The following is a 21,587-nucleotide window of genomic DNA, read 5'->3' on the forward strand; positions in this document are numbered from 1 at the left end:
GAAATTTGAAGAAGAGCCACCCTAAAGTTTATTTGCCAGTGAGAATCTGGCCTTGCACCGAGGGTTGAATTTCAGTTCTTGGCAACTTGAGAAAGGTGGAAACATTTAACTACTTAAGGTTCAGTGGATTCGATCCTCACGTCTCTGAAGAAGTACCTCTCCATGTCGAGGCAACACATGCCATTTAGTTGAAACATGAAGACCCATCTGGTTACTGTATGAAAGTAAATCTACAAGTAATTAGACTCTAAGCCAGCTGAGAAGTGCATGCTTACATTCTGCTAGGTATAAGATAACATGAACTCTGTAATCATACATCTGCATGGCTCACAAAGCAAAAGTTTGAGGCGTGCATTTGAAAAGCATAAAGAGACAGTTTGTAGTATTTTAGTAAAATAAAAACTTACAATTTGTAGCTGCTGTACCATTTCTTCTCTATATGATAGCTTCCATTTCATCTGATCTTGAAAATTATCTGTGGGTTGAAAGAGAAAGAAACTGTAGATGCAGTAATTAAGAGAGACCCGTACCACAGAATTCATATAAATCAAATGAAATCAAACCCAATCACTGCTGAGGAACTGCAAAGCACTACAAAGCCAACTAAAAATGGGCTTAACAATCTTCTTAACTAATAGAAGACATCGTATGAAATAGAAAACCTTGGAAAAAAATACATTCAGCTATTTCCAAGCAAGTATAAGGTGTTAAATTCCTGTAGCTAACATTCATTCTTGTAATGATACCTCAATAAGCCAGATTCTGCAGTCATTAGTCAGACAAAACTTCTACAAACTCTGAGGAGAGCAAAAACTGCTTTCCTTTGTTTTGGTATAAATCCCTTGACTTCAACAGGAATGTCCAAAATATAAGAATAGAATGCATTAAAGGATGTAGGATTTGATTTACAGTTATCACATAGTACCGACAGTCTTAAACAAAACTCGGAAAACAACAACAAAAAAAACTCCATAAGCAGCAACATGGAAGGGTTAAAGTTTTTCAGCTTGTGTGCTCAGGTAGCTCCTCCTTCCCTTATTCCCCTCTTCACAAACCATTTCAGACAAAATCTCTCTTTGATAGAAGATGAACTGCTGGTCTGTAGGAGGGGAAAATGACAGGCAAGTATAAATAAAAGTATTCACAAGAAATGAAGTTGGAAAATTCCAGCATGGAGGAGATCTGTCCATCATCACAGTGGACAATTAAATGGAAGAGGAAAGAAAACCCACGTTTTGATCCAGGACATGGACAGTCAACTTGGATTAAGGAAGCAGCGAAGTGAATGCAAACAAAATATGGCACAGAGTACCTCAACTGAAGAGGGGCTGGAGGAGGCCAGGCAGCTAGAATGATTTATCTATAAATCAGGGAGGATGAATAGAATAACCCCTTAGTGTGATACTGAGAGTCACAGAAAGACCAAAATTGCATTGGAAGGACAAGGGAACAAGGACAAGAAACGAAGGGAAGGGTGTATATTGCCTGGTGGGGAGAGAGCACAAGCCCCCATCAAGTAACCACACACAGGGGGTGGTAGAAAGAAAAGGGATCAGGGCTCTATTCCCCTCCTTCACGTGAGGATTTTGCCTTCTCTGAACGAAGAGCAAAAGTTGTTTAAAAGGTAAGAAGGCACATTAGGATGACATGAAACTAGCAGTTAAACCAAAAATTCTGAAAAGCCATCAGGAGTTGAGCGTGTCTGCACAGGAAGGACATGACAATGTCATCTGAATGAATTTCTTTAGATTTCAAGTAATGGCACATGGAATTGCTCAGCCTCTTGCCTCTGTGCCAACCCAGCAAGAGAAAGCAGCTGACAGCACTAAGGACAGCACTGAAGCAGGTCTGAACTTCTTCCCTTGCTTTCAAAAAAAGCAGCGCAGAATAAAAAGCTGGTGGACCCCTGTCCCTGTCACTAAGGGCTGAGACCTGTGCCACGAGATGAGTCCTTCAGGAAACAGAAGGAACAGGCTACGTTGACAAGTTTTGCTCACCTTCTCAACACTTTCCTCCCAACAGCCTCACCGCTTTTCAGAGCAAACAGCTCAGAAACCCTGTTCGTGCCACACTGCAAACGCTCCAGCTCGCCCTGGAAATGGGGTGTCAATGGTAAGGATAATGGTTTTTCCTGCAGCAGTTATTTGAGACTGAACACTTAGAGACAAAGCCATGAGCAATACCCAGGAGGAAAGATATGAATATTTAAAGAGTTTTCTTAACACAAACTTAAATATTTTCTAACTGTCCAGCCTCCGTCTCCACAGTTTTACTACCCATGTTGTTAAATGCAGCTATGCTGCACTACAAACACGTGCATAAAGTCCTATTAGGGCAGCAAATCTTTGAGGGACCCTTTGGCTGGGTGCTGAGAGGCCTTATATGCAAAGGGAGACCTTATCTTCAGCTTTCAAGTACAATAGTAATATAAAAAGGTGCAAACAGCAGAAAACAAAGGCTTGTTTCATAAATTATCACAGGCCACATTTTAAGCAGGCCTAGTCATGGAGATGCAACCATCATTGTAGTACTGAAGGAGCATGAGCTTGCCAAGAAGATCAGTTCTCATTTAATAGTGATTTCCACAAGGACAGCACACACACAGGACTGCACTGTGTAATGACCAAAACATGCTCCAAATGCAAGACCTGAAGAAGTTAACTCTGGAGTTAACTTCCAAGAGCCTCCAATAAAGGTGTCCGAGACACTATCTTCTTATCTTGCATGCTGGTTCCCTGCAGAAAGAGATAAATTCTCTCCTTCAAAAAAAAAAAAAATGATGAGAAAACTTAAAAATCAAAGCACAAGGAGAACCTCCACCCTGGGAGTGAAAATTATCTGTGTGTTTCTATCCTCAGCATCTTTAGGGACAGGATGAAGATTCGAAGATTCAGTCCCTATAGCCACTCAGACCTCCATCCAATGCTGCAATGAGTCACACTTGAATTCAAGGCCTGTTGCCTGCCTCATTTTAGCTCCCTCCTTCAGACTCAGGTATCTCCAAGTCATAACAGGTTCATCAACACAACCTTAAGTCCAAACCGTTTAACTTCCACTTTCCCTCATAAGTTTTCCCACCACAGGAGGATAGAAATTTGGGAAACCTGGTAAAATAAACACAGTTTTTACTATCTGACCTAAAGCAGCAGCCTGGACTAGCAGTGGGAGCCTGGAACAGGCCTCTTCTCTTTAGGTGCATCTCCTACTTCTTCAGCGCACAAACCACGCTCATCTTGCCTCATACACTTACTTGCTTTGCAAAGGCCTACTTTCTCCTTTTATTATATGTGGAGGAGGGCTATTTTTTGGTAAATATAAATCTGTACACAGGTTTTATGGTCACTTGCATATATTGTTTATAGCACATTATGTGTTTTCTATTTTTATCTTGAACAAAATTGACCACTACTTTGTGGTACATCGAAACCACATATTTTTCAAGCTGGTATACAAAGATGCCACTTCCTTGGTCGGCCATGTGCGTTCTTTTCTTTTATTTGAAATGTATTTCATGTGGTTTAATTGCAGTGTTTATTTACATGGCAATGACAGAGCATTAATTTTACTGTAGAAGAACAAATGGATAAATGAGTGTCCTGAATGGCAAAGTTCCAAGATGCTATTTCACCAATACCACACATCAGTGTTTTGATCTACACAAATTATTTGAAAAATACCTCACTCCCGAACCCAAGTAATGACTGAATTTATATTGAAGGATGAGGTTACCCTTCTTTCATTAATATCTGTATCACCTCAGGCTCTTCTTCTCCTTTATTTATGAAGCTGTCTACATCTTTTGATATCTGGGCTAAAGATGGAGTTATTCCCGGAGTCTTGTCTCACACTTCTTTGCTTCCCTGAACTTACCCTGTCTGATATTACAGAAAAGGGGAAAAAATATATTTGCTTTAAATAAGAAAATTTCTCTGTGTTCCCACCTTTTTTTTTTCCTGCAAGCCAAAGAGCAGCAACATTCCTCAGCTTATGGCAATTACTTTTGTTTTGTAGGTGTTAGCAGAAGTTGACAAAATGCAGAACAGTCTGGTAGTTAGTCTGGTTTTAAAGTATATATCTTGGCTTGCTGTGAGTTATAGCACTCCACAGCGCTCCTTCCATGCATAGTCTTATAGGAAAATGAGCATGAAAAGTCAGTTTTAAAAAGCAGATTTGAAAAAAGAAAAATCGCTATCAGGAAAATATCGAATGAAGGTGCTGTTAGATGTTCTTTGGACTTCAGGAAGAAAAAGGAAAAAATGGACACAAATGGGTTTTTTCCTTCAGGTTAATTTTAACGGAACTAAGAAGACTGGGCAGGCAGCTGTAAAGCTGTGCATATAGACACTGAAAAGGCTGCACTGCAATAACACACTCTATGTTGTGCTGACTGTCAGAGAGCAAAGGAGATACTGTGATCACTGCAAGTCTGTAAAGTTACATTCAGTACAGGTGGGAGGGCCCTTCCTGTATCTTCTAGATTGTCCTGACCTATGTGGGTTTCTTCTGGAAACACATTTTCCACTGCTGCTGCCAGCACAATTTGAAAGACCGCAAGCAATAGATCTTTTACCATATCCCAATATAGGAAATTCAACCTTTTGGATGCTTCATGAAAATCCTTCCAATCTTGCATTTTGTTTCCTTTTGTTAAATGCATGCCAGCACATGCCAGCACCCTGGGCAGCACCCTGCTTATGAGCCACGGTGAAAGAACCATCTCGGCCCATCTCAAGAGCAAAAAATCTAAGCAGGTTTTTGTGCTTCTCAAACATAGGCCAGATCAATTCTCCAGCATAGTAATAATAATACTCTGATAGGTTTCACCTTTCCAGTCCCCCTAAAAATGATAATCAGGAGTCTGCTCTTCTCAGTTTTTCCATACTTCCCAGAGGCCTCATCATGTGCTGTGTACTCTTATACCTTAATTGAAAGGGAGGAGGTATTGAATATTTAATCAGTTTCCTTTCTCTTAAATGTTAATTAAAAGCTAAATAGGTGTTTAAAAACAAACAAACAGAAAGCCCAAAGAATTTTAATCAGTGTAGGAAAAAATCACTTCCCCTTGTAATAGCTCCACCATAACTCTCTTGGGCCTTGCCTACACACAAACTTGTGCCTGTTCAGCAGCATTTAATACACTGAAAGCTGTGAAATCCCCTATACGGACACGCAGGTTTTGTTTAAGAGCACCCAATTTCAGTTTGCTTGGAAAAAAAAAAAAAAAGGCAAAATTGTTTGCTGGAGAGGGGGATGAGGTTGGAAAGTGTTCCAGATTGCACGGGCTCAGATGATGTTTTTGTTATCTGCGTTCTTCTCAAACAGCTCAGCCTGTGATGACATGTATATTCTGGATTGAATCCATGTGGGTTATATTTTGGGGCTAAATAAATGGCACTCTTATTCTGAAACATCAATATCCACCCACGGAGGAAATGAGAAGTGACATCTGTGGGTAAACATACTTCAAATTACTTAATCAACAATCCGATTATGAGGTGGTGATTTGTACATTGACATCACTTCTTGTGATGCCACTGTTTTATTAGCTTCATTTACACCCACTGGAGTAGCAAAGGCTTGAAATTTTAATTAAAAAAGAAAAAAAAAAAAAGAAAAAAAAAAGAAACATTTCTACAGTTGTTCTCCCCCAAACAAGTATATAGTTTAACAACAGTTAAAAATTCCTGTGCCAGCCCAGGCAATGCTGATGGGCAAAGAATGGGCAGAAGGATGAACAACGCACCCAAAGCAGACCTAGGATGGACCAGCAGGACAGCTCTCCTGGCTCCTCATCCTGTCCCTTGTCCCCACACCAGCTCCTAATCCTTTTTCTCACAACTTTTGCACTTCTCGATCTTACCAACTCCAGTCAAGTGCCCCTATTTCCCAGGCAGCTCCAAAGCTCCCTCCTACGAGGTGAGATTTACAGTTACAAAGCCTGTAGCATTGACTGTCTGCCAGGACCACCATAAATTCGAAGCCCACTGATATTTTTTGCTGGAGTGAATGCTGGGTACAGACACAGAGGTGGAAGTACGGAAGATATAAATATTCGTCCATTAAAAAATATAGGCAGATACGAACTACCAGGTTTTGAGAGCTCCAAAGGCTCTAACTGTCTTAACAGTTATTTATACGATTTAATACATGCACAATTCTTGTATATGTCTTGCAGAAATCCTAGCAAAACAACAAACTTACTGAAAATATTCATGCATCTTGCAAAGGAGCCAATCAGGCCATAGGAAAACATGCCTATTTTAAGAAGCTAAATAAGCATATTTCTAAGTGCTTTTCTATACTGGGGCCAATGTATATATGCCTTGCAAAATCTTACCAAATGTTAATTCTCCCTGAAAGCAGTTTAGCTTTAAAACGAACTAGTTTTTTTTTTTGCACAGATCAAGTCTATTTTATTAATTCCATTTAAACTTTAGCACAATCACCCGAATAAAATAAAAATCTGTGTTAAAAGTACAAAGTATAGAGGGAAAGAGGGTTTCATGGCTTTAAACTTGAACACTCAAAAATGGTGTCTGACTAAAAAAATATGACATGTTTTAGAGAGACAATAAATCAGTTGCCTTTTGGTCTAACCTTATGCATACACCTGAGAAGTGCTTCATAAAATTATCCTAAAAGCGTGAGAGTTAGCAGATTTTTGGTTTGGATTTCCTTTAAATGTAAGGTGAGATTCTCAAGAGATTCCAGAAGATGGGTTTTAGGAAAATACCAAAAATAAGAGATTTAAAAATAAAAATAATAATAAAGAAACCATTCCACCCTCTGTTAATAATTCAAAGAGACTGAGCTTTTTAGTAATAGCAGGAAAGAGACAGCAAGTGTAAAAACAGACTCGATCCTACAACTGGTCTGCAGATTTGTCTGTCATGCCGAGCCATGTACTCGCACACAGCCTCTTCTCTAATATGCAGGATTGGGCTCTATCTAAATTTTGCTTTATCTTCCCCTAACTGAACTTTTAACTATTGCTTTTTTTTTTCTTCAAACATTTCTGTAATAAAGTTTATGTCAGTTAAATTCTGGATTCAATGCAGCAACCTTAAGCAATTACCACAGTAAAGACCGCATCTAGTCCATTTTGCTGTATAAAATAAATGCTGGGCTGTTTTCAACCATCTATAAACTGCTGTAAATCCACCAACATTAGCATAGTTATTCTGGAGATATATAAGAGTAAATGAAAGAAGAATTTGTCTCACTGCTTAAAGTCTGAATTTACCTGAAATAACTGCCATGCCATTTTTACAAATCAAGAACCAAAAATGGGGAAATGATAAGGAGAAATTGACCTCCAGCTGTTATTAACACCCACTGCAGAGTTCACATTCCTCATTAAAACAGAAGAAAATTTAGACAGGTTTGGGAACAGCTCACGGAGCTGAGCTTCTCTTTATAAAACAGGCAGCATTCGCAAGGCCGCGATGCAGGGCCATTGTGTGCGAGGCACTCGTCGCTGTCTACCCTTCAGCTCCTGGTGCTGAAGGAGGATCGGGATGGCAAACTGCAGCTTGCCTAAAGAACTGGACCAGTTATTTAAATTAGTCACAGATATCTTGCAAAACTGCCATGGGAATTTGAGTAATTTAGAGATCTTTTGGAACACTGTTTGACTGAAAAGGGAATTTTCACTGACAGTTTCCTGGCTGTGTGGTGCAAACAGCTCCAGGATCGTCAAACCTGTATTTAATCTCCTGCATTCTTGGAAATATCTCAGGTTAATATGAATCTTCAATTTAACTGACACTCTGAGACTAACAAGCAAACATACACACTTGCAAATAATCATCTCTGACACACAAAATACGCCATTTATTTTAAGTTTGCTTTTGCTAGTTAATAAATATAAGTTGATCCCAAACTGTGAAGTATTTCCAGGATCGTTTTACCTGTCTTAACCATATCAGGAAGGCACAGGGTTAAATAACTCATAAATGTATCAAGTATATTGAGCAAATTGGACAGCTAGAATATTCTGCAAAAGAGTTTGACGATCAAGCAGAAAAAGCTTGGTAGATTTAACAATCTAATTCTGTGCAAGATTAAGAAGGCCCAATCCTACAAAAATACATTGGTATAAAGCTCACTGAAGATAGGGGGACTGCTCTCACTTAGAAAGCACCCAGAAGGAATTTGCAGAAACAAGTCCTTAAACATTTTACAGTTCTTTACAGTCAATTCACCTCAGTTCCAGTCCTGAGACCTTCACCCAGATGCTGCTCTCAGCTTACTTATCTTTAAGATTCTCCACAAGCTCAAAAAAGCATACAAGCTGGTGGCATACATCTTTGAAAAATAAGATTTAGATTAAATCTACTATGAAGATAAACACAGAGCTATCATGGACTAGCAATATCAATGAACACAACACATTTGGAGTTTTATACAGAGATACAAGCTATAATATCTGAGGAAAAAACAAAATACCATCATAATTTAGATTTTAATATGAGCATGGATAGACTCATTTTCTAAAAGACAAAAAAATACCTATTTTAAAAAATAAATTGGCCACTGTGTCAGATACAGACAATGCACAGCGTACTGTACTCCTGCTTTAAGGTTCTTAAGGTTTAGTTCTGCTAGCATCACTGCTGTATTATCCATGGTAATTATTTGAAGGTATAGGAGATAATTAGAGTTATTCATTGGTCCACAACTTTGCTCCCTCACAATCAGATGGTCACCAAACCTAAAACATCGATTTTGTTTTCTTCGTCTACTGCACCTACAGTAGGAATTACTCTAGTTAAGATTTTCTAAGAAATATCCTCTAAAAGGGAACACATCTAGAAATGTTTGTGATCTTTCAATTGTTCTCTGCTATTATATGAGATTTCTGTAAGATCCCATTTCTTCATTTCCACTCCTTATACAACTCTCTCCCTGCTTGCTCTTTCTGTCTCATTTGACAGGCAAATTTGCAGACATTGCCTGAGGATAACAACCTCGTTTGACAGTCAATTAACCGTGAATAGTCAAAGCCAAGGCAGTTTGCATTACATAAATGGAAAATTAGATTCCTTTTTCCCCAAGAAACAAAACCCTCTCCTTAAGACACAGCAATAGACAACTTAGTATCAAAACTTCTAATCACGTCTTTCCCAAACCCCTTGGAGACATTTAGCAATCAGTAAAAGGTGGTTTCATTTAATTTGTATAATGTAATTTTTGTAAATGTATCATACATTTTGTGTAGAGATCATTATCATGGAGATAATATAAATGTTAGCATAGATGCCATAAAATACCTTTAATGTCTTTCTGACAGATATTAAAAGCAATAAGCTGTGATCCTTTTTAATGGAAGGTTTCAAAGAGAACATTATAATTATTGTCATTTTATGCTTTTCCAGCCTGTTTCATTGTGTAACCTGATATATTTCTGAAATTTCTGCTGAAATATGCCCAGCAATTAATAATCTTATTCCTATTAATGTCACTGCTTTCTACCTAGTTGCATTTTTCTCAGTTATATTTGCTTGCGATCGTTTTTATCTTTACCCTTGCACTAAATATTCAGACATTTGATTATGAATTTAAGTCTCTGCCTCTTTATCCTCTGCCTCCTTCTGAGCCTACCTGCTATATCTCTCCAGAAGTCTCCTCCTGAAGGCTCTGAGTCTGTGATGAAAAAAATATGTTCCTTGTTCTTATCTGAAATCCAAACAAAATGCAGCGCTTAAAATGCTTTTACCAGCAAGAAGCCACAAAGCAAGACGAATATTAGGATCCAGAAAGAAGCGCGTATATTTGTACATTCAGCATACACAGAGATGCATTTTGGATGTAGATGAATATAATGCTAAATTACCACCATAGAGAGACTATTAGAATGTTTAATGGATTTTTTTTTAAATTGAAATCATGGAAGTGATTTATTTTTGTTTAAATCGAGTGACGGGGAATAAACTGACACAGCTCACAAAACTGTGAATTCTTCCATGCTATGGCGAGCGGACAGACCGACGCTCGCTCCTACCTGAGAAGTTGTCCTCTTTCATGGGCAAGACGGCCGGATTGCTGTCCTTGCTCTTCTGATTCTAGAAGGGCAGAAAAAGCAAAAGCACACAAAATTAGTATGGAAAAACAATTATGTGCAGATACACAGTCGCACACAAAAAATATATATATGGAAGACCCCCCCCATGGCATTTCCTGAGATATTATCTGTCACAAATATGCTTTTCCGGAGAGGATAAGCACCATGTGCCGGGCAGGACAACGCATGGGCGGCTCCACGTGTACGTGGGCAAGTGACCTGGGCTATTTGGTTTGAAGTTGGGCCACCAAGAAAAGCCTGAAAAGACCCTTCCATGCTGCCCAGTGCCAGCCATGTGCCTCAGGGACCCGCCACGGAGGACATTAGGCTGGTGTTTAACCCCAGTGAGCATGGTGGCTTGGCACCCTCAGTCTGCAAAGCGGCAGGGACACGGGGACCAGAAGCAGGTCCGCAGCAGGGCGATTTGGGTCAGACATATTATTTTTGGCGGGGAGGTGCCATTGAGCCTAACATCCTGGGAGGCACCAGGCCCAAAATGGCAGCCAGGCCTGGTTGCCTCCCTCAGGCCTAAAATGGCGGCCGGGTCACCCCATCTTCCTTGCTACACGTGCACACGTGTAGGACGAGCTTTAATAATATTAATGAATCCACACACAGCCCAGAAGGGATATTTACATCTTTGTAGGGGGGCTGCTCCTCCGGGGCAGGGTGGTGCATGGGGCTGCTGCCACCGCTGCCTGCCTTGCAGGACAGTGGGGCCTGGCCATCCTCCGGCCTCTCCTCCGTAGACGGGCGAGCGCTAGGGAAGGGCCTGATGGCGGCGGAGCGCTCCTGGCCGCCCTTGTCTGGCCGTGAGGCCAGTGGGAAGCGGCTGGTGGCAGCTGCAAGGGGGTCGGTGCCGCGTGGCAGCTGCTTGGCGTCTTCCTCCTCCTCTTCCTCTGGTGGCTTGTGCTCCTCGACGCCCACCTCTGCCTCGTCCTCCTCCTCCTTGTCGCTGCTGTCCTCGCTGGAGAAGCTGCCAGCTGGCGAGAGGAGGCAGTGCGGGGGCAGCGCATGGCAGGGACAGCCCACCGCCTCTGCTTCCGCCTCCTCCTCGGGCTCTTCGACGGCGGCGCAGGGCGGTGGCGGCAGCAGCGGCGAGGCCGGGCGCGGTGGCCCGTGCAGCTTGGCCAGGCTCTCCGAGTCCTCCTTGCCGCCCACGGGGCGGAAGGCGCTGGAGTGGTGGTAGCCGCCGCCGCCGCCGCCCGCCTTGCCCCCCGCCGCCGCCGCCTCCATGAGGTGCGTGTGGTGCGCGGCGCCGCGGCCACTGTAGGGGCCGGCGGGCGAGGCGGGTTCCCCGCCGCCAGGCGGCGCCTCGAAGAGCGGGTCCTGCGCCGCGGTGGCGGCCGCTGGAGGCGGCGGCGGCGCCTCCGCGCCGGGCTCGGGCAGCTCCAGGAAGGCCTGGCGGAGCAGCCCCGCGCCCTCGCTCAACGCGCAACCCAGCCCGCCCGGCGGCGGCGGCTGCAGGTAGGTGGGCACCGGCAGCGCGCCCGGCGTGCGCGGTGGCCAGAACATGCAGAAGGGCGGGTAGAAAGTGGCGTCTTTCCTGCCGGGCCAAAAGAGCCCCGAGAGACCCGCGCCGCCCCCGCCCGCCTTGTGCGCGACGCCCAGCGTCTCCTCGCCCTCCTCCTTGTGACAGAGGCCGAAGGCGGAGGCAGGAAAGCCGTAGGGGTTCGGGAAGAGGCCCCCGCAGACAGGGAATTTCTGCAGCACGCCGCCGAAGGAGCCCTTGCTGGGCACCGGTATCACCGGGTAGCTCCACGGGCTCTTGCCGCCGTGGTGCAGCCCCCCCGACGATGATGCTGCCACGGCCTCCTGCAGCTCCTCGTCCTCCTCGAAGCGCGGCCGCTTCTGCTGCAGCTCCGGCGGTGCTGTGAGCAGGTGCGGGCTCAGCAGCCCGCCGCCCACCACGGCCACCGCCGCCGCTTTCACGGCACCCAGCGGGTGACATGTCGGCGCAGCGGCGGGCGGCGGTGGCAAGGCGCGTTTGCGGCTGCCACCATTGAACATAGCCTTGACGTCCTCCCAGGCGAAGACCAGCTTGTCCTGGGGGCTCTTGTCGGTGAGCTTGAGGTGGCGGCGCCACGAGTTGAAGTTGGCGGCGTCGGGCTGCGTGTACTTGGCATCGGGCGTGCGGTGCGAGTGGAAGATGAACTTGTTGGGCGAGAAGTACATGCTGCAATAGCTGCATTTGATGCACTTGGCGCGTGAGCTGTTGTAGCGCACCGGGATGAAGCTGCCGCGGCAGCCCCAGGCACACTCGTGTGACACATCGAAGGCGAAGTTATCGGGCAGCTTGGGTGGCCGGTTCTCACCCAGGAAGGACTTGCAGAGGCGCTCGGCCTCGCGCTTGGTGATCATGCCGCAGCGGCGGGACGAGATGGGCATGGCCCCGGCCCGCCGCAGGATCTCCAGCTGCACCGGCGTGCACTGCACGCACGTGATGCCCAGGGCCACCCGCCGGTTGTGGATCTCGTTGTAGCTGAAGTTCTTGAGCAGCGTGTTGGAGATCTGCGCCAGGCAGAGCCGCTGCTGCCCGTCGATGACCAGCGAGACGATGGGGATGCCGTAGAGGATCACCTGGCCCACCTGGTTGGGCTTCATGGCGGCGTGGCCAGCCCGCGCCTGGCTCATGGGCTCTGGCGGGAACGCACCAGCAGGCGACGGCAGCAGGATGTCTGTGGGGGCGGGCAGCGGACTCATCGCCATCGCCTCAGCGCCGGGGGGGCTCCGCTGCAGAGGGAGGGCACAGAGAGAGAGAGAGAGAGAGGCGCCGTCAGACCCCCCGCGGGACACGCGGGGCCGTCGGGGAAGGGGCGAGGTTGAAGAGTGAAATGAGATCCCCAAGCGCCGGGGCGGCCCCCGCCTCAGCCCCACACGGACTGTTCCCCCCGACGTTATCCCGGCCCGGATACCCTCCCCGCGTCCTCCTCATCTTGGCTCCGGTGATTACGGCAAACGTCCAAATTTCCCCCTTCCCTCCCCCCAAATTTCGGAGCGCCTCCGAGTACATCTTATGTGGACGGCAAGTCCCGAAACCAGCATCACGCCCTTCCCCGGGGAAAGCGGCCCAAACGAAGCCGCAGGGCCCCGCGCAAAGCCCGGCCCCGTCGAGGGGTGAGAAGCGCAGCGCCCTCAGCGCTTCTCGTCCCCGGGGCTGCTCCGGCTGCAAAACGCGCTTGGACGTGGAAGGAGGGGAGGGATTAAAAACTTTATAACCGCGACGACCCCCTTTTTTCTCCACGCAGCCCCGCTTACCTGCGCGGCTCCCGAGCCGCTCCAGCATCGCTCGCAGCGCGGAGCCTCCACGCGGCTCTGGGCGCGGCTTCCCTCCCCTCCCCTCCCCATCCGTGTGGGCGCAGTGACGTCAGCGCCTCCCCGCCCCGCGTGGGGCGGGGGGGGGGGGGGGGGGTTCAGACCACGCCGTCGAGTTCCCCCCCGCCCCTTCCTTTTCCCCTCGGTCGGTGCCGGTTTGGGGAGGTTTAATCCGCTGTCGGGTCCGCGCCTGCCTCGCCAACGATTTATCCGGAGGGAAAAGTGCTGGGAGCCGCCGGGATGCGGAATTCCTCCGCGAAACACATTAAATCGGATCCCTTCCCCTCCTCCCCCTAGCTTTTTTTTCCCCTAATTTATTCCCACCCTCGGTGTCCGAGCGCGGTCGCTCCTGAGAAACTCAGAATATTCAACCCGCGCATCGGAGCCGCATCCTTTCGGAAATCTTGTTTTTTATTTAAAAAAAAAAAAAGAGATGCCGCAAATTCCAGGCGCTGGGAAAAGGGAAGGAAATATCAAACACTGAGATGCGAAGAGGTGGCGAGAGCCGGGGAGGGTCCTCGCTGCCCTTCCCCGCATGGCAAAACCCGAGCGGTTCCCGTGGGACCGCGCTCCAAAGCAGCGGGACTCTCGCCTAGGCGCCCGCAGCGTTAACGCGGCGCATATATATATATATACATTCATATAACGTATATTTTATTATTGCACTGTGCCTCGACCTAGCAAAAGAAGCGCAAATAACGCACGTTTCCAGCGCGGCCGCTGCACTTGCTCCCCTCCTCCCTTTTTTTTTTTTTTCTTCTTTTCCCCCAAAACAGGCGAATACAGTGCAGTAAAAATGTATATGTCTCAACATCTCCCCGAAAAAACACAAATAAGTGCAATATCACAAGGAAAAACAGCAATTCTCCTGTTTTTTTTTTTTTTTTGTGTGTGTGTGCTGCCCCGCGTGTGCAACAGACTTGGTTTTGGCTCCTTTTTCGGGGGTCTCGTCAGCCCCCTTCCTCCCTGCACCGTCCCCGGCCGTTCTGGCTGAGGACGCGGGGGGATCCAGCTGCCCGGCCTCGAGCAACATCTGCAGAGCGAGGGCGTAAAAACGGACCCCAAACCCCCAAATTCCCAAACCTCCCTCCTAGCTGAACCAGAAAAAAAAAATGCCTAATACAGCACTGTTTTTTAGCAAAAACGATGCTCCTATCTCTGCCTTTTTTTTTCTATATAAGCACATGAGTTGTCAAACCTCCCTGCGCCCGTCTAAGCCACGAAAACGTAGGGTTCCCTGTGAGGTTTTTTTTTTTTTTTTTTTTCCAAGGTGTCGCGGATCCAGGTGAAACTCCGCGTCCACCTTTCCCAGCACCAGCTCCCCCGCTCAAGCCCCTCTTTCCTCTCTTTCCTGCGGATCGCTTGGGTCCTGGCTAACTTTGGAAAAAAAATCACCCCTCTCCTTAAGCACTTCTATTATTTCTCGTTAAAACCTGCTGCCCTCCCTGCAGCGACCGCCACCCGGAGTCCCCGAGCGCGCCGCTACCAGCCCCGCACGGGTGACACTTTAATCACTTTAATCGATGTTTCCTAGCCAGGCTGACAGGATTTTTTACACTTCGAAAATCTCCTCCTCTGGCTAATTGATTAAATTGCTTTATTACCCGCTCGGTCACCGGGTGTTTTTTTTTTGTTGTTGTTGTTGTTGTTGGGTTTTTTTGATTGTTTTGTTTTGTTTTCTTCTCCCTCCTCTGCCCATTCCCAAGCGTGGGGATCCTGGCCTAGACAAGAGAGGGGAAAGCAGCTCAGCCCGCCTGGTTGCAGACAGTGGCAGGGTTTATTTTTGGCAAAGCCCAGGAGCGACTTCCGCGCAAACCGGGAGAGGAAAAAACAAACAAACAAACAAACAACAAAACGGGCTCGATCCAAGGAGAGGCGTTAGGCAGCGCCTGCTGTTTATTTTGCGGTGGAAAATTAAAAGGAAAAGGAAAAAAGGGGGGAAAAGGGAGGGGGGAAAGGAAAGGGGAAAGGAGAAAAGAAGGCCAAACTTGCTTGTACGGCTGATAGGTGCTAATGGCCTCCCTAAATCGTCACGTTTGAGGGGTCCCCTCAACTTTCTCTGCAGAGAGAACGAAGTTCGTGGGGACTTGTGTCTTTTGGGAGAGGGTGCGGGACATGGCGTGTCCTAAGGAGTTGCATCTGCGGAGGGAGGATGGGGGGACACCCCGTCCCGCAGCGGCCCCTTGGAGAAGAGGCACGGGGCCCTACCCGGTGCTTTTCCCATGCGGGTTACGTCGTGGAGCGGCGCGGAGGAAGCGCGAGCCGCGGCAGCAGCCGCGCGGGGCCGGCGCCGCTTCGCGGGGAAAGGCCCGACCCGCCCAGCAGCGGCGTCCCCAGCCCGGGAAGGGCGCGGCCCGCGTGATCGCCGCCTCCGCGGGGGGGGTCCCCTGCGCCCCCCGTCCGCAGAGCTGCTGGCTGGGCTCGTGTCCGGCCGCCTCCTCAACGTGTTTCCGGCCATTTCGTTATAAGCTCCTGCCGCCCCCACGAGTTCGGCGGGAGCCACTTCCCTCGAGAGAGGACAGGAAAGGGGACAAACTTCTCCCAGGAGCCTGAAGGGGATAAAAACGAGCCCTGGTTCCTCTTCCCTTCGGGAGAAGGCAGAAGCAAATCCTCCCGCTGCGTCTTGCTTCGTGCCGAAAGCATCGACAGAGAAAAGGGTCCGGCGAGCACCGAGTTTAAGCCACCCCAACGCTTCCTCGCAACTTTTATTAACTTTCAAACTTCCAGAGCTCCTATACGGCGGAGCAGAGCGGCCGCGAGGTGCAAGATAACCCTAACTACGCTTGAAAAAAAAAAAAAAAAAAAAAAAAAACCACACACGCACAAAGAAACCACCCTCTGCGAGAGCCTTTGCCTTCTCCCACCTCCCCTGCGCATCCCATTGAAACTTACGGCCGTGCAAGTCACAGGCACACGAGGTACCGTTAGAAACCCTCTTTCCCTAATAAATTTAGGCAATAAAGGAAGGGTCTTAAAAAGACTTTTCGGAGAGTTTCTGCCGCGCTGTTCCCTCTACAGCAAAGCCTTTCTATTTATTTATTTAAATCGTATTTTCTTATACTAAGCGCTGAAAACGAAGAGGGCATTTGAAATAGAGGTGGTCCCATCTGGTAAAGCCCGCAGCTCATTTAGATCGTATCACTTCGGGCTTTTGTCTCTGCTCTTGAATAACCCAACTCGGCACAACAAAAGGGCGGGGGGGGACCGGGGTGGACTTGGCCGCCGCCTGCAAGGGGACGATGCATCTACCGCCCTAATAACGGAGGCGGCGACGGGATTAGGGGTGGCACTTTGGCGGCACCGGGAGAGCTTTGCCGTGGGGTTTTTCTCGGTGGACCTCTCAGGACTGGAAGACACCAGGCTTTTGTCTGCGGCAGCTGCGTGGCCGTGCGACACGCGACGAGGTGGCGGGTCCTGTCCCGGCGACCGATCCCCAAAGAAGCAGCCCCGGCTGAATCCCCCGGGGAAGATCCCGGCCGCGCATCCCTCCCTGGCGCCCATCCACGCCCCGAGAACAACCCACGCTCGAGCGGCTTCTTGTGGGCAGTCTGGGGACATGTGGAAACAGCTGCAAATTTAGAGGTGGGTGAATTAACTCCCGGGAAAAAAATGGAGGAAAGAAATACCCCCAAACCACCTTAGCTATTGATTCATCTTTCAAATGATGAAATTAAAGCGCTCTTCCATGGGAGGCGTGCCTAGCTCGAAGTATTTAAATGCAGAACAAACTTCCATGCCACGAAAAAAAAAAAAAAAAAAAAAAAAAAAAAAAAAAAAAAACACACACCTAAGCAGATTGGGATGGGGACGAGCGAGCCCAAAATTCCGAGGGAAACATGACGTTATCACGCGGAGACGTTAGTAAATAATTCCATTTTGCGTCTTTGCAGAACCCAGTAACCTTGGGTGTCTTAGAAAGCAAATTGTACAAACAGGCAATTAAGATGAGCGCTGAGAGTTGCAGAGGAGATATAATGAAGCAGCTTTCATTAGATCTGTATATTACATTTTTAATTTCAAGATAGTAAATTTATTTTCACCTAAATTGTGTATCAAATTATATGACTTTTTCCAGACTAAGAAACGAATTTCCACCAAGCTTGCCACTGAAGTACTTTCCAAACCCAGTTCCCAAACACAGAGTAATAATGATACATTTATCATTACTGATGACCACCCACTGCTTTATTATTGCTTTGTTACTACTATTACAATCAAGAGATTTCTTTATTTACTGTTAACATTCACTTAAAGCTGAATTTTAATGACTCTTCTGACTCCACCAAAAAAATTTCCGTTATATTTCAGGAGTAGTTATGTTTTGGGCTGCAGAAGTGGCATAAAAGCCGGTGAAAAGCTGGGTGATGCCTTGCTCCTATTTTTCCCCTCCCTCTTCAAAGGGCATTTCAGAGAGTTTATCAAGTCAAATTTTCAACAGTTGCAAAAGGCTTGGCATAATGCACACGCTCGCCTGCAGCTAATTATGTAAGTATTTTATTACATGAGATTCATTCATTATTGATAAATGTTTGCAGTAACTTCCTGATATGGAGAGTTGTATTTTATGAGGAATAACCAACCCATGGGGACTGGGATGCACCGCTTCTGCCCTCCTTGACAGTTCACAAGACCCACTCGCGGGACTGGCTGGCCACTGTTTGCCTCTCAGCTACCAAAAGCAACTTCTCCCCTATCCCTCTACTGCATCCTGCCTCCTCCCCTGGCCGTGATTTCGTTAATAGGTTAAAAACGACTTGCCAGGAAGGGGGTACGATGCTAAAGGGAGCCTTTCCGCAAAGGCGTCTGTCCATAGGTGCATCCAGGGGGGTACGGGCTGCCACGGGGCTGAGGAAGGGGCCGCCGTGCAACAAGCGGCCGGCGGAGACCCGAGCTGCGCTGCGAGAGAAGGGGCTTCCCCAAAAGCAGGGGAGCGAGTGGCTCCTAGAGCCCTGCAAGTGTCGCCCACTCCCCTTGAACCTCAAAACACACACACACACCCCCTCGGGATGCAATGCAACCGATTATATATAAATAATAATAAATGTCTCACCGGGTGTTACACCTGCGCGGCACTGATAGAGCAGAGCAGACGCCCCTCCGCAGAGGTTCGTGGCTCTTTGATCCCTTCCTCGCCCTCTCCGGGGGTTTCACGGCTCTGCTCCCCTTCTCCATGCAGGCCCGCTCCCTTCCCGGCCAGGGGGGATCATTCCGCATGGGAAAGGACGAGCATGGCCAGGATGGAGAAAATAATTTCCAGAGCGGCCCCCTTGCGCAGCGGGCCGCATTCCTCCGCCTTGGGGATGAGCCAGCCCTACTTCTCCAAGCTCACGATTGAAAGGGGAAATTTTAATATATATCTAAAGATAAACTAAATCTCTACGGGGGAGAAAAAAAAAAAAAAAAAAAAAGAACGAACCGACGCGCAGTTTCTCCGGCTCGGGCGTCCCCCCCGCCGCTCCACTACGGCCCCGGCTGGCAGGATGGGGCCACCAGGCGAGGGGACCCGCTGGCCACGGCACCCGCCGCCTCTCCCCGCTCCGCACACGCGCAAGGCGGCCGCGGTGGCAGCCAGGGGCCTTTCCCCGCGGGGGGCAACGCGCCCCCCCGTCCGCGCACATGAATCGCATCGCCTCCAGCAGGCTCCTCTCAGGCGTTTTTCTGTTTTGTTTGCTTGATTTTGTTTGTTTGTTTTAAGCAAAAAATTACAGCCCCTTTGCTCCAGGAGGGAAGGAAGGAAGAAAATTAAACCCAGACACCCCCCCGCCACACACACCCTCCACCATAAAAGTCCGCTTACCTGGCAGGCCCAGCTCCATAGGCCGGGCACGGGGGCCTCTGCGCAGCGCGGGGCAAGTTCAGCTGCCGTCCGCACCGCGGCGGCTCTGCCGCGAGTGGGTCGCGCCTCGGACGCCTTCTAGCAGGCGCGCAGCGCCCTGCAAGCGGACGAGGAGGCCGCCTGGGGAGAGGTGGGGGAAAATGCGTGTGGGGGATCGCTCCTGCCCCGTCGGACCCCCCCCCCAGGGCGGGTCCGACCCGACGGCTGGGCGCCCCCCTCCCCCTTATAAACGAGGCACTTCACCTCCCCCCAGGAAAAAAAAAAAATAATAAAAACAAACTTTATATTTGGTCCCTTTCCCTCCGCACAAATAAAATAAAACAAATAAACATCGCGCAAGTTGTAGGACGGCTCCGCGCCCGCTCCCGGCGGGAGGACAGGGCACGGCCTTCCTGCGGGCACTTCCTACAGCTTAACTTGAGGCGCAGAGTAAGGGCGGCTGCTTAAAAAGGCAAAGCGGGAGCCCTAATGAGTTCAATTACAATGTGGTAAACACATTGCCTCTACGCTTTAATTAAGCCGGCTGTCCAATTTTAACTCATTAGTAATTCATTAAGAGAACAGCCTTTAGCTGGCTGTAAGGAGAGGAGCACTGTGGCTCGGGTGGTTCTGTAGCACGCAGCCCTCGAGGTAGCGGGGCCTGGGAGAGGGGCCCAAATATTCCCCCTTCACCCTCCCCGGTGGCAAAATGGACCCCCGGCAGCTCTTTTCTCCCTATCGCTCTCGAGGCCTCCTGTCAGGGGGCAGCACCTGAAAGAGACGGGATGGAGGCAGAGGGGGGTCCCACCTGGAGTGTCTCTGTTCCTAGGGTCTCTTTCCACCCCCCCCCCCCCCGGCCAAATTTAGGGACCCAGGCTGCTCAGTGGGGCCCCCGTCCAACCCTGCCGTCTTGGGGGGGGGGGGGGGGCACACGATCTGTCTCCTCGGGGCTGTTTCTTTCCCGGTCTCTTTGCTCCCTCGGCGCCCGGACGGGCTGGTTTAGGGACAAACCTTGTTTCCAGGCATTAGCGCACCCCCTTTGGCCCCCTCCTCCTTTTGCACCTCCAATAGCAGAGCTTCTGCAACCAAAAAGGTACCCCAACCTTCCCCCCCCCCCCTTTTTTTTTCTTCTTACTAATATTTTAACAGAAAAGGCATTTGCAACGTATCTGGGACAAGAAACAGGTCAAATTCTCCTGAGCAGCAAAATTTGCATCCTCAGGGCCGACTCCTGTCGCTCGGCCCCGTCGGAGCTGGGAGGGCAGTGGGGGGACACAGGATGTCCTCAACCCCCCTCCTCGTGCTGCAGCTCCCTGCGCGCATCTCTGCCGCTGTTCGCAACTAAACCTTTTTTTGTGTGTGTGTGTGTGTGTGTGTGTGGGGGGGGGGGGGGGGGGGGGAGTCCCGCGTTTGTTTTTGCTTTTCCTAGCCCAAATTGATGCTTCGGGGAAAGATCCTGAAAACTGCCCAAAACCTTTCTGGAAAAAGTGAGTTTGTTTGTTTGTTTGGTTTTATTCTTGATCACGTCATGTTTGGCATGTCGCAGGAAGATTCAGAAGCCCTCATTTCCCTCCTCCCTTGCTCTTTGCAGTGCAGGACCTGCAAGCTCGCATGGGGGCAATGGGGGCCTCAAACTCCAGAGCCACGTTATAAATGACCCAAACCCTCTTGGAGCCACTTCCAGGCAAACCTCTGGAGAAGAAGCCCTCAATAAGAACACCTTCTATGGGGGTTAGATTTTGAGCAGTTATCCCTTTGAGGCATTTATTTTTCCCCAAATAGTAGTTCCTGTCCTGTAGGTTTGATTTTCCTCTGCTTTCCAGGCTTGCAAAATCAGATCATCTGGAATTAGGAGGCTTGAATATTGTTCCTCTTGCTCTCTTGGGGAAAAAAAAAAATCCTTTGCCATCATCATAAGTGCAGGATCAGGCCCTGGGGGAAGGCAGCTCTATGGTCTTTCTCAGGGATAGACAAGGGCAGCATTTAACTTGTTGCAATACTGTCATTATCACTTCCTTTGTATTAGCAGCAATCACTTTAATAACAACAACAATACTGCTTTTCTATTTCCAGAAACCTTTTCCAGTCCTTTGTCTTGATTAGCAGTAACAACAGCTTCCAGAATAGGACGGACACCAGGGACAATTTTTCTCCAGAGCCTTCTGATATAAATCTAAAAATCATCTTGAAGCCAGTGGGCTACAATTCATTTTATTACCCCAGTGTTAATCTAGAATAGGTACATAAAGCCTGTTAGGACAATTAATCTGAATTAATTTCTAAAGTGCATTAAATTAAATTGACTGAAGACCACCTGAATTCTGAGCAAGAGCAACCTTCACAGGGGTTTCATGCAGTTTAATTAATCCACTTTTAAATTCTCACCTTCAACTA

The 21,587-nt window shown here is 48.2% G+C and overlaps 1 protein-coding gene across 1 annotated transcript; it reads right to left on the minus strand.

The window, feature by feature from the left end:
• Positions 1–407: 407 nt before the first annotated feature.
• LOC148590907 (SKI family transcriptional corepressor 2-like) lies at positions 408–12,772 on the minus strand (the record flags this gene model as incomplete). The annotated part of the gene is made up of 4 exons (XM_088538335.1): positions 10,700–12,772; positions 10,004–10,064; positions 9,604–9,678; positions 408–475 (listed from the first exon to the last, which is right to left on the minus strand). Coding segments are annotated over exons 1-4 (2,277 nt in total), but the record flags the coding sequence as incomplete, so codon positions are not given.
• Positions 12,773–21,587: the final 8,815 nt, after the last annotated feature.

The sequence above is a fragment of the Tinamus guttatus genome, unplaced genomic scaffold (genome assembly GCF_059628265.1).
Source record: "Tinamus guttatus ecotype Peru unplaced genomic scaffold, ASM5962826v1 Tinamus_guttatus_pri_ptg001009l, whole genome shotgun sequence".
Lineage (NCBI taxonomy): Eukaryota > Metazoa > Chordata > Aves > Tinamiformes > Tinamidae > Tinamus > Tinamus guttatus.